This window comes from Helicoverpa zea, chromosome 11 (assembly GCF_022581195.2).
Source record: "Helicoverpa zea isolate HzStark_Cry1AcR chromosome 11, ilHelZeax1.1, whole genome shotgun sequence".
Lineage (NCBI taxonomy): Eukaryota > Metazoa > Arthropoda > Insecta > Lepidoptera > Noctuidae > Helicoverpa > Helicoverpa zea.
Genome location: NC_061462.1, coordinates 3,735,110 through 3,748,327, shown reverse-complemented (window position 1 = coordinate 3,748,327; position 13,218 = coordinate 3,735,110). Strand labels below are relative to the sequence as shown.

The window sequence follows — 13,218 nt, the reverse complement described above, 5'->3', positions numbered from 1 at the left end:
TCGTTATTTTCGAAAGTAATTCACACTTGGCCGTTTTCAGATTTTTACTTTACTTTGACTAAATACAAACCTTTGTACCATTCGAAGATATATTATATAAATATAGATAAATTTAGTTCGTTTTAGTTCCTTAGGGGAATAAATTTACACCGGGTATAAAACACCTTCATTATTTTGAAACCGACTCACACTTGGCCATTTTCAGATTTTTCCCTTTAACTTGACATAAAGACCTACCTCCATGCCAAATTTCAAGTCAATACGACCATTGGAAGTGGTCTAGGTTTTTGATGAGTGAGTCAGTGAATAAGTGAATAAGTGTATAGTAAAAATAGCGATTTTCTGACGTCAATATCTCAAGACCTACAATAGGTATATTAATGAAATTTTGTATTTTAGATAAGTGAGGGGGTCTCAACAGATACTAGAAATTTGATATGCGTAAATAAAATAGATTTTGAGTTACAGGGGGGTCGAATTTGGCCCGAAATGGTTCGTGTAATATAACCCACGGCCGGTGTGTCGCTTTTTTGCTCGAACTTGGCGGACACACTGCCGTGTGTCTAGATTTACCAAAAATCCAAAGAAACTATTTAAAAAGAAACCGTAGCACTCAAATGATAAAGTTGCAATTTCCACTTGGCAACAATAAGCAACAGAACAGGATTGTAAATGCCATTTGTACGTGCATCCCATGCATTCAGCTTATGAACAATAGTGCTCATACAATGTACCCTATCATAGTAGAAACTCGACTCCTTGAAATGTCTACGTGATTAAATTCCACAAGATCTTTGATACTAAAAGTTTAGCGTATTATATTCATGAGCAATTTATGGAAAACTGCAAACTTTTTCAGTTAAGTGATCATCTATTGGACGTTGCATTGAAATTTAGTTATTCATAGCTAAGTGACCGATTTTGCCTTTCTTTCGCAATTTCATAAGAAACTTTTAGTTATTTTGTAAATATAAATTAGTCACTGTAACTGAAGTACATATATTGTATGCTGTGTGCAAAGCTAAACTAAATACCGAGCACAAGTTTAGTAAGTACGCTCATCTATACTAATATTAAAAGCTGAAGAATTTGGTTATTTGTTTCAACGCGCTTATCACAGGAACTGCTAGTCTGATTTGAAAAAAAAAATCAGTATTAGATAGCCCATTTATTGAGAAAGGCTATAGGCTACTTTTTAACTGGGTTCTTGCAGAGTTTTTCACGTGATGGAGGTTTATCCGCTGACAGTAGCTAGTAAAAAATATTTTTGAAATAAATTGAGGTAAAACGTAACGTCCTGTACTGGGATTCTATAAAACTCGATCAACAACTCGCATTTCACTTCGATTCGTAATGTCATTTCATACTTTAGGGGAGGTAGGGGAGGGATGGGCACTTTTTCACAATTTATTGCATAAAAAATCAGATTTTACAGATCATTATCAACTTTTATTGCCATTTCTTATATTCGGCTAGATATAATGAAAGAGCTTTCCTAAAAATTACAATCAGTTTCAACATTACGAGATATTTAAACGGTTTTATTTAGCTCACCCCGTTTGTTTTATTATTTATTCTTGGATCAAATTTAGTAATTCAAATTTCACCCTCTTCCTGTCAACCGATTGGTCTGAAATTTTGTATACACCTTTAATTAAATCCAATATGGCCGCCGGCACAAAATGGCACAGCCCCCTCAATATGGGTATCAAATGAAAGGGCTACACAAGTAGAATACTGTCAGCAACCCCAGCGGGGCGCAACAGGGCCAAGGCCTGCCTGCACGTCGATTCTATAAAATTCGAACAACAACTCGCATTTCACTTCGCTATTCACTCTCACTTCGCATTCGATTCAGAACGACCTTGATTTTGCATTCTGTAAACATCACCTAATCACTTGCGAAGTGAAGTGAGCTCGACATCGACCAATGCTGTGCTAGTGACTTCCCCACTCGACAAAATGTCAACCGAGATTAATCAGTTTTTAATTTTATCAGTTTTGACACAGAATTTTAGCTAAATATGATGTTTTAGTTATAATTTGTTATTGTAAGGAATTTGAGGCAGCTTTTAAGTATAAAATAAACAGAAATCTCTAAATTCGTGCTGTGAATATAATCTATGCTTACCCTACGAAAAAAAATACTGACAGCGCCAATACCATTATTAATCTGTGGACAATATTTTCTTCTCTTCTGTCATAGAGGAAAGTAATATATCGGGTATCTTCTGTCTTCATATTGTGTTTAAGCTTGTTTGTTTTCGCCGGTTTTCGCCGTAATTGTGATAAAATCATGAAGTAATTTTATATTTCTTGTTATAAAGTTAAAAATAATATTAATTAAAGAAGTGTTTATTTTATTAATCCAACAATAATTTCAGTCCAAATGACAGGTCGTCTCACCCTTCGTCGGCTCAGGTTGAAACTCTGGTTGAGTTTATGGAGCAAAACCCTGGCCTGGCGAAGGGTTTCGTGAGAACGCAAAATGCCAGAGAGCGAAGTCGAAGCCAGTGGGAGGAATTAGCCGTGCGCTTAAACAGTATAGGTGGCACCATCAAAACCCACAAACAGTGGACCAAGGTTAGCAGTATTTTTTTTTGCAGCAGTATGTTAGAACCACTTCACATTCCTTAAAGCAAACCACTTATGCGATAGCCGATAGTCTTGGTTTCAAGTGTGTTCCTTGAATTCATAAATATTTTATTTTGATTTTATGTAATCTTTTTCAATTTTTGACCAAGAATATTGTGGAAATGGAGACAACTAATTTTCTTTTTAATTTTAAATAAATGTTTGATTGTAGTATTGGACTGACAAAAAAAGCGCCATTAAAAAAAAAGTTGCAGCACGCTCTGCTGCTAGGCGTAGGACTGGTGGTGGGGTGGAGGACGAAATGATGCTAACTGAGGTTGAGGAAAGGATTGTTGCTTTGTGTGGTGGTGAAAGCTTTTCCACAGGAGATGCACATTTAGGCATTCAGCCGTTTCCGGTAAGAAATTCAGAAATGCAATTGGTAAGTAATACTAGAAACACTCTGCAAGGTTTGCTGTCGTTTTTACAGCACCCATTTTTTTGTGGATTAGACCCTTTTTAGTGTTAAGTGAATTTTATATTAAATTTACCTTCCTGTTTCAGGAAAATGATACGCCGTCTCCATCACCTTCGGGTGATGGAGACGGCGTATACAATACAGCGCACAACCTATATACAATACTAATGATGACAACGTAAGATATTTTTTAATTCATAATTTTATGGAATTCATTATTTTACACTCTTATCTAGCATTTTTTTTTATGTTAACTTATTATAGATTAATGTACCACAACAACAGCAGAGTCAGGCACGGCCTACTGAGGAATCAGCAGCTATTGTATTTTATGTAAGCTATTTTGTACTAAATATGTCTGTATATGATGTGTCTAGATTATATTCTATTAGTATCTATAAATATTGAAATTCATTTTATTATTACCAATATAATTGAAATAGTAATTCATCCTTGTAATAACCCTAATAATATTATAATCTTAATTTTATCCCACAAGGAAGATACCATTTTATCCAATTTACAGGATTCCGCCCTGATTGAGGACAGTCCAGCACCTCGAAATTACAGACCACCAGCTAGTGCAATTTCGAGAAAACTGTTTGCTTCCTCATCCAGCTCCATTGTTGGAACTAGCCAAAGCATTTTACGGGTATGTATCTATCTCTGAAATTCTAAGTGCTTTAATATTATTTACTGTGTCACTTGGAATTGTCGATATTTAATTTCAATATTAGGAAGTGGGCCTTTTTAAGATTGTTTCTGTTGTTTCAGAATAACCAGTTAGACAACACTCCTCCTCCAAATCCTCATGTTTATCATCCCAGCCTGTCCCCTCCAACTGTAACACTTTCCCATACTCCCACACCTTCACCTTCACGCCGTGGTTCCACCCCAGTAGCCTCCCCAGTCATTCCAAGAACTGCGGCTTCATCATGTAGGTAAAAAATACATTTAAACAGCATTCTCTACCATTAGATCGAGAATTTTAAAATGTAAATATTTATCTTTTTAGTTTCACGTCACACAGCTTCAGTGGCTTCACCTTCTCGGCGCTCTAGGACAGTTCGTGGTAGTCGAGGTGGTTCTGTGTGTAAGTACAAACTAAAAATAACCATCAAAACAATTTTTGAGACAAATCACAACGAAAGGCAGCTATTTATTTAAGAGTTTTTATTAACGCATGTAGTAATAGGTGTTCTCTTTTCAGCACGTCACACGTCTTCAGTTGCTGCTCTTCCACCATCACAACGGCGAACGGAATTCTCCTCCATGACTGAGAGATTCCTGAGGTTGGAAGAACAGCAGCTGGAGATACAAAGATTGAATACGCAGATCATGCAGTCCTTTCTGGAGAGGAGTGCAGAGAGGGACAGAATTTTTGCTGAAGCTGTAGCTGCAGTCGGTCAAGGGCTGCAAGCATTGGCAGAGGCCGTCAACAGAGATAGGAATTCTCCTCCATGACTGAGAGATTCCTGAGGTTGGAAGAACAGCAGCTGGAGATACAAAGATTGAATACGCAGATCATGCAGTCCTTTCTGGAGAGGAGTGCAGAGAGGGACAGAATTTTTAGATTAAAGTTGTCTCAAAAGGGATTCAGCGTTTGGCTTCGGCCTAAACTAAACTTCGAGGTCCTAAACTAGGTAAATTGTTATAGGTGGTTGAACAATAAATAAGCTAATTTACATAAGTTTATTTTTTTATTTTTTTCAATCAAAACAAAATAAACATCAGCTAAGATTATTGAAAGAATATTTAAAATTGGTCCAGTAGTTTTTGAGTTTATCCATTACAACCAAACAAACAAAGTTTTCCTCTTTATAATATTAGTATAGATACATATTGTCACACCCAGACCACGGCCAACAAGCATGCTCATCACACAAATGTCGACCGAACCGGGAATCGAACCCAAGACCTCTGGTTCAGCAATCCGGCATAGTTAATTGTGGCTGACTTAGTAATTTAGAAGCCAACATACATTTTTGGGCCGAATAATGATAATAAAAAGAAGTCTATTTAATTAGCACCCATTAATTATGACGTGAACGCCAAAGCCCATTCACGAAGTTTCGCCTTCGTAATTGACCTAAAGCTAAATCGGCGTTGGATGGTAAATCTCTAGTTTGCCTCCTTGTTGCTTCAGCAATTATTTCAAGCTCTTCTACTCTTTCTTCCTCGGAAATAGAGATTGCCGGAATTCCCGCGCGATTGCACATGTTGTGCAAAACACAACATGCAATTACTATTTTTGCAACTACATCTGGATGGTAGTCGAGTACTCTGTGTACTAATAAGCACCTAAATCGTCCTTTTAGGAGGCCTATTGTTCTCTCAACTGAGTTGCGAGCAGTTGAATGACGCTTATTGTAATAAGCTTCAGGGGAATTCTCTTCAGCGCCACTAATTGGCGTCATGAGGTAGGCACGCTGAGCATATCCTGAATCACCTGAAAAAAAAATAACTATGTAGTTTTTATACTTAGTAATTAGGCTTATATTCTGAAGCAGGGTCAGGAAAGGATCTACTTACCGAGCAAAACTACTTCTTCACCAGCATTTGTTAATGCCTCTAAATGGTCTTTGATAGCACTATAATTAAAAATGAAGCTATCGTGAGTAGCTCCTCCATATGTGGGATCCACGTGTAAAATATTTAAATCTGCATCTGTTATCTGAAAAAGAAATAAATTACAATGACTCTATTATACCTAATTATAATTGATTACAACATTGAAATCCATTTTACCAATTGCACATTTCTTGCATGGTAGCCTTTGCGGCAGTAAAACCGTTCTTCGTTCTCTGCTGGTCTCTTCATTGCCACCAGAGTGCCATCAATACAGCCTATGGTGGCTGGAAACCCAAACCTTTTGTAGAACCTGTAATTTACAATAATCACTAACATGATCAACTGTAAAAATAAAAGGGTCAGTTTAATTATAATAATATTAAAATTATATTATATCTAGGTACTAACCTTTCTTTTAAAATTTGCCTTTCTTGCTGATTTTGAGGAAACCTTATATTTTTTTACTACGGCCGGATTGTTCAGAGCTTCCACTATTTCATTTATGCAACGAGATGCAGACGGTTGCGATAAATAAGTTCTGATGCCCTCTTTAATAACCTTCTGGTAACTGCCACTAGCCAAGAATGATAAAGTACATAGTATCTGTGAAACAATAAATCAATAAAAAATGTAATACCTACTTTATCTGGATTTAGTGAAAACAAAATTGAGACCAATTTGGTTATTTTCATGCTTAAGAGAATACCAATATTATAACTGAAGTACAGAGGCTTTTGAAAACATATCAGCTGGCGGGGAAACCACATAAAGGGAATACTCCTTATTAAGAACTAAGTGTTTTTCTTATTATTGTGTGCTTGATTACAATTTTTCAACTATAAACTGTGTCAATACTTACTTTTACACGAGTTGTAAGTCCTTTGCCTCGACGTTTTGTGGGCTTTATCAGGGGCAGTAAATCAGACTCCAGTTGGTCAATTAGCTCCTTTGACAATCTATATATGCTCACATAGTCATCATCGCGAGTTAATAAAGGTAAACTACGAATTCTAGCAGATTGTTGACGCTTTTCTAAATTATCTAAAGCATGAGCTTCTTCTAATAAAGATTTAAGCAAAAACATTCTAGCCATCGTTAAATGTAGGCACTTAATCACTTTAAAACACTTAGAACTTTATTTAAACACTATTTTAAATATAATAGTCTCTAGATCAAGTTGGCAACGGTACCTGAAACAAGATTCTATAAAGGATTTTTCGCGCAGATTTATAACCTCACAAATTTTCACTGACGAAGAAAAGCCTCCCTACCATAGAGAGCATTGGACACTTTTGACTTAGTTTATGAAAAAAAAATCGGTAAAAAAACTTTTAAGTTAAACGGTTTTATCTTATGTGCACTGAAAACTAGAAAATAAAAAATAGTTACTTACCTGTCAACCTACGTAGGTGGTCCCGGTCATATTAGACTAAAATAAAAACGTGGGGCCCATTAACTATTGCTGTAGTACTCTCTTCTAAAGGTATAATAGGTGTGGATTGCATCGACTTACTATAATTGTAACTGGAGATTTTGACAATCAATAATTAATAATAGAAAATACACATACCTTTCATTAGTTTTCTCTTTATAACGATCCGAAACCGCAACAAAATATTTAAGTACTTTTACGAGTGTTTGTTCTTGACAACTCACAGAAATGACAGATAGTCTATGGATGAACACCGTTACCAGTCGGTAACGTAAACTACCCAATTAAAAAAAAACAAAACTATGATCAGAAATCAGAATAAAAGGACCCCCCTTTTATTCTGATTTGATCATGTCTCCCAACTGCCCATCTCTCCCCTACCTCCCCTATAGATAGACAGATTTTGACAAATCTGTCAAAATCTCGACTTTGATTTAGTTCAACTTGTCAACACGCTCGATAGTGAAGCGCTAGTGTAGTTTGACAATGTCAATCACGAAACTTTAAGGTAGAATTCCGTGGGTCGCGATTGTCGCAGCCGCGCGCGACAAAAGTCAACCTATGAAAATGTATGGCACCGCTGCCGAGGGCTGCGACAGTCGCGCGCGGACGACGAATTTCGTGAGCCGCTCGCGGCCGTACGCTTCTCAACATGGTCTAGCGCTTAATAACATCTATAGAATTTTAGTAAAACCAGAATTAAATTTTTGACAATGCCGCGAGCAGCTTACGAAATTCGTCGGCCGCGCGCGACTGTCACGGGCCTCGACAACGGTGCCATACATTTTCAAAGGTTGACTATTGTCGCGTCCACGGAATTCTACCTTTAGATCGAAGTCGAAGTGAGAGTGATGTCGAAGTGAGTTGTGATATTTTATAGAATCGACATGCTGCTCACTGATTGAAAATCTTCAAAATGTAAACGTTTACCTTGCTCCATATTGATGTCTATCTTTCCTTCCTCCGTGATGCCCACCTACACATTTTCCAATAGATTCATCAAATTGATTGATGTAAGATTTTAGTATAGATACGTTATAAAAATGAGAAAAGGGACTCTTCCTCTTCATTTCCCAACAGGCCTACGAAATTCTTCGGCTTGATTGCAATAGATATTTTGTATCATGGTTTTCGAGCGCTTCGAAAAAAATTAAAAACTTTACAACAAAGTACAACATTTTAAAAGGCATGATTGACAAAGGTTTTTTTTTTAATTTCCTTTCGAGCATCCTTGCTGGAAGTTTTCATACATTTTATTATTGGCCTCAATAGTTCCATCTACAAAATAACAATTGAATAACACATAACATTAACAAAAGGTACGTAGTTTTCTCTATCGAACCATAACATTTGATTAAAAAATCTGAGCACCTACTTTTTCTTTACGACAAAATGTTGCGAACATCATTATCTGTCTAATAAATAGCAGAAATACAGGCTTCGCTTTACTATATTTTCCTTATAGCAAATACATGTTTTGTTGAATAGATATAAATGTGTTATTTCCTTTGGTACAATAATAAAGTGTTACACATAACCGTTGACGGCTCGTTTTGATACAGTCAATAGTAATAAGCCAGGTTGTAACTTTTTCTCAATCGTCGATTTTGTTTTGATGTATTACTTTGTATGTCATGTATCATTATTTTATGACCTTGTCAGAATAAAGAAGAATACCTTTAGATATAGTTACTTTGTTTTGCTATCGGAAAGGACTGACAAAGAATCAATCAAGTCAATATAGGTAGATGTAATGGAATGTGGCACACTAAATATGGTACCAATTAGATGTACCGAAATCAATCAGTGAATGAACCTGCTGCCGACCACTTTTGCTAGTATTCCATTTTTAATTTTGACGGATGTTCTAAATTAACCTACCTTATCACGAAACTGAAAATGGCACAGAAATTATACTACAACAATACATGTTAGCACCAAACGTTTGAATACCTTTTCCCTCTAAGCAAGCTGTATTTGGTGACAAATCATCTCGCTCTCCAAGCCCTAACAAATTACCGTTCCTACGTTTAGTCGTAGTCTTCATGAAATCAGGGGATGCTACAATAATAGGTAAATAGGTAAACCAAACCGAGCAATTAACGAGGCTCGTTGGCACAATTCAAAGCGCATTAATCAGGTTGGCACTACATCAGTGTAATCTCATCTGGAACGTTTGGTACGATGCTGTGTTTAGAGCATTTAACAACTGGACACGCCATAGACTAGCCTCCCTATCTGAGAAAGGTCCGAGACTGACAGTCATATTCGTATGATGTGGGCATCAATTTCATGCTTGCGTTTAACAATTTTGTCGTGTAAGCATACGGTGCGCATTATGTAAAAAGATGCTGAAAGAAAGTAGAGGTGGTGTATTTGCATATAAGTAAAGCATAAAGTACTAGACCTATTGTTTTTTTTTGAGCTAGCCTGTCACCTCTTAATAGTTCCATAAACCGCTTTGTTTGACGGTTAGCTTTCTTTTTCTGGTTCAATGCTCTTTGATCCTGCGGTGTACTACAGATGTGAACGAAGTACGTACGCAGGCTAATGACTTTAGTGTGTCTGAGAACATATTGGTACGTAATGGATTTGTGTGATCTTCATGTTGATGGGAAACGATTAATTTAGATTTGAATTTTGCAAAACGTCTGTTTTTTTAATAAATAGACTTTGAGCGTTAAATAATGTACCATCATTATGCAGCCTATTGCTATCTACTGGTGAACATAGGCCTTCTCCAAAGAGCGCCAACCATCTCTGTTGAGAAGCCCCCGATTCATGTACTGCCCGCATCTGCATCATAATGTCAGTCTACATTACAAATACAAATGATAAATAAAAATGACGAAATATTATAATTAAAAATACATAATTCTGATGGTACAGGACTGAATATTCTAGTACCTGCATACAGGCTGATACCTACAACTTTTCTTAACAATTAATTATTGAAACCAGGATTTCATGGCTACTAATATCTAGTAAAAAGGGCAACTAAAGTGTTCTTAAAACTAAACCAACCTTTAGTTTTAATTATCTTTGAAATAAACCCTTTGCCAATTTTAGTATCTCGTAATAAAAAGAGAAATAAATCAAAGTTAAACGACCGGTGTTCCAAGTTCAAACGCAGAAACAATAAATTTTCCTCTCAATAATAATTATAATCTATACTAAAATATCAAAGTGAAATTGTACGAAAATAGATAGATAATAGTAAATAAAGCAATCAGATTTTCAAATTCATTACCTGCCACTGTTTGAATTTGGTTTTTAATTAAATTCAAAGTTTATTTTACACTAACGAAGGTGGAACTTCGAATACTAATTTAGTTCGAAACTAAATAGTATCAACTTTTAGTGGTAGATATTTTCTCTTCAGAATTCAATTTATAATGAACTCCTAAACACTTTGAACTTATAATTATTAAGTAGGTACATAATCCTTACAAATGTTTGAAAAGCGAAAGTGAGATTATTTGTTCGTTTTGATTTGCCTTCAATCAGAACAGCTGTACTGATTGAGATGAAATTAAGCATGAAAACCGGTTTATGGAGAAGGTGAGCCACTGTTTTTGGGACGCGGACGAAACCAGAGGCGAAATCTTCTAAGAAAATAAATTACGAAGGCCAGGGTAACGTTTAATTTTCAGATAATGTCGTTCAAGCCTCACACGATGAAATATTCATGAAGACAGTGTAATTTGTTACCGATATTGCTGTTGTGTACGGCTGCGAACGTAATTTTACTTTGAAAATTCGAAGAATAAGAGTTCTTTTAATAAACCATATAGTTTATTGAAGAACTCCGTAATTATAGTAGTTTTTATTAAAAATCGATTAATTTTTGAAATTGTGTTGGGATCTGAATTTTTAAGTGAATTTGTACAGGTATTTTATGTAACAGAGTGTAATGGAGTAAAAAAATAAAGTGACATTCATCTCATTTCAGCCGTTTAAGCCTTTGCTTTAGTAAAATTATACATAAATAGGATTTTTCTAATCGCTTAGTTATTAGATAACTTAAAATAATCATATAAAAATTAACTATCAATAAAAATATTTAAAAGTATTGGAAATACACATTGCTTTCTATTGGCATGTTCCCAATAGAAACTTCCCCATATGTAGCTTATTGAGGAAAGTAATTAGCAGAAATGCACGAACACGTAACATCGTGAAAAGAGCCATCAGGGAAATACTATCATTCACTATTACTCAAAGGACAAAATATTATTAACTAGCTCGTGCCAGCGGTTTCACCCGCATCCCGTGGGAACCTCGGCACGAACCCTGATAAAAAGTAGCCTATAGCTTTCCTCGATAAATGGGCTATCTAATACTGAAAGAATTTTTCAAATCGGACCAGTAGTTCCTGAGATTAGCGCGTTCAAACAAACAAACAAACTCTTCAGGTTTATAATATTAGTATAGATTTATTTCTTACTCTGAAAGCTTATAGTGTACAAGACATTTTTGTTGTATATCTTTCTTCACTTCACATAAATTCTACTGCATGTCTGTAGCCTAACTAAATGGCACATAGTCAGATTCTGCAAAACAGTCAGCATTTGTAACACCATACATAAATTACCTCTTTTTTTTTATTCGAGTAACCAAAATCATATAAATAAACGTTACGTTACAGAGTTTATTGCAACAAAAATTTTGGTCTGTTGAAAATTTTGCTGGTACAGTTACAAGTTTTTTACTGTTGTTAAAACACGGTTCACTATGATTTTTCTTATTCAATTTCGTTATTTGAAGAAAAACTGACATTTCTATCGGATGTCGGAGAAAAGTAGGTTTTAAAAATTGTGACTTTTGCCTAACGAAGAAGATAAGATACTAGGGTACATTTGTGTATGTATAATATCAGTGTCGGTAAATTAGAAGACAACAGTCATTCAGTTGCAGCGGTCGTAACATGAACGTGCGAACAATTGAACATCAATCCAGTGCTCGATCGAGTAGAACTTCAATCAATAGCCGCTAGTAGGAGGTGAGATTGTAGTAAATTCTATGTTTATGTAGTACTAAATACATAGGAGTATATATAAGTGTTTCAATATAGCAAACTAAATGGTCAGCATTAACATTTCCTTCGGTCATGAAATAAGCCCTACTAATATTATAAATGCGAAAGTAACTCTGTCTGTCTGTCTGTTACGCTTTCACGTCTGAACCACTGTACTGATTTTAATAATATTTGGTGCAGAGATAGAGTTGACCTTGAGAAAGAACATAGGATAGTTTTTATCCCGGACTTTTGAAGAATACTCTTGGAAACGCGATATAACCGAACTCTACGCGGGCAAAGCCGCGGGCGGAAGCTAGTGAATGATAAACGAAAGTTTTTGAACAAGTTCAATAATCAATTATGAATATATTAAAAAAAAAACTCCAATTAAACAAGTAGTCCATTTATGTATCACATTTCATTTTGTAAATACTATATTTTAAGTGAAAGATTCAATGATTATATAATGAACCATCTAGTTGCTTATTTAAATAAGTACTTACTAGTTAAATTACACTGCAGAATTATAAGTAGAACAAAAGGATGATTGCAGCGCAAAACTGCAAGTCATGCTTCTTTGATTTAAACAAAACTAAAAGATGCAAAATTCTGAGAAACCATTAGCCAATAATGTTTTTCTCTTGTTTTTCATGTTATTTCTTTTTAAAGGAAAATTCAAAGAAAATCAAATTAGATTTTTTGTTGAATTCGTGCCATATTATAAGTTCCAAGCTACCTACTTTAGAAATTGGATGAAGCCGAGCAATGTGACGTACATAAGGCTTAAAGCCTCTCTGGTTTTGAGCTTTGATTCTCAAATAGGTCTAGATCATTCATGAGAATATTTTCAGTAGGTAGCTGTACATTTTAACTCATTGACCAGGTTTAACTTAAAAGTATTTTTTTGTGTCCCGACATATATATGTCAGCGTGTTGATAACATTAAAATTATGAACGGGTAACCCCGAATAGAGTAGTAAGTGTCAGGACGAGTGATGGCAGCAGTCATTCTGGTGACAGGTGCCAACTGAATTGTGCACATACTAACCTGAGGGGTATAGTATCAAAACCCACCAAAACGTATTTTTCAAAAATATCACAGGATACAAAAAATTGTTTAAGCTAAATCAATACAACTTACTG

At 35.4% G+C, this 13,218-nt stretch overlaps 1 protein-coding gene across 1 annotated transcript; it reads left to right on the top strand.

Moving 5' to 3' along the window:
• The first annotated feature begins 2,896 nt into the window (after positions 1-2,896).
• On the top strand, positions 2,897-4,742 carry LOC124634676. The gene is made up of 8 exons (XM_047170337.1): positions 2,897-2,992; positions 3,139-3,152; positions 3,197-3,230; positions 3,317-3,385; positions 3,579-3,704; positions 3,827-3,989; positions 4,068-4,145; positions 4,263-4,742. Exons 1-8 carry the CDS (start codon positions 2,897-2,899, stop codon positions 4,514-4,516), a joined length of 834 nt encoding a protein of 277 aa, XP_047026293.1. The 3' UTR covers positions 4,517-4,742.
• Positions 4,743-13,218: the final 8,476 nt, after the last annotated feature.

Excerpts from the sequence above, each read along its gene's own strand:
- LOC124634676 (XM_047170337.1), top strand. The coding sequence starts at position 2,897 with ATGATGCTAACTGAGGTTGAGGAAAGGATTGTTGCTTTGTGTGGTGGT. Across the intron at positions 3,990-4,067 it reads AAGAACTGCGGCTTCATCAT|TTTCACGTCACACAGCTTCA; the intron begins GTAGGTAAAAAA and ends TTATCTTTTTAG. Across the intron at positions 4,146-4,262 it reads TAGTCGAGGTGGTTCTGTGT|CACGTCACACGTCTTCAGTT; the intron begins GTAAGTACAAAC and ends TTCTCTTTTCAG.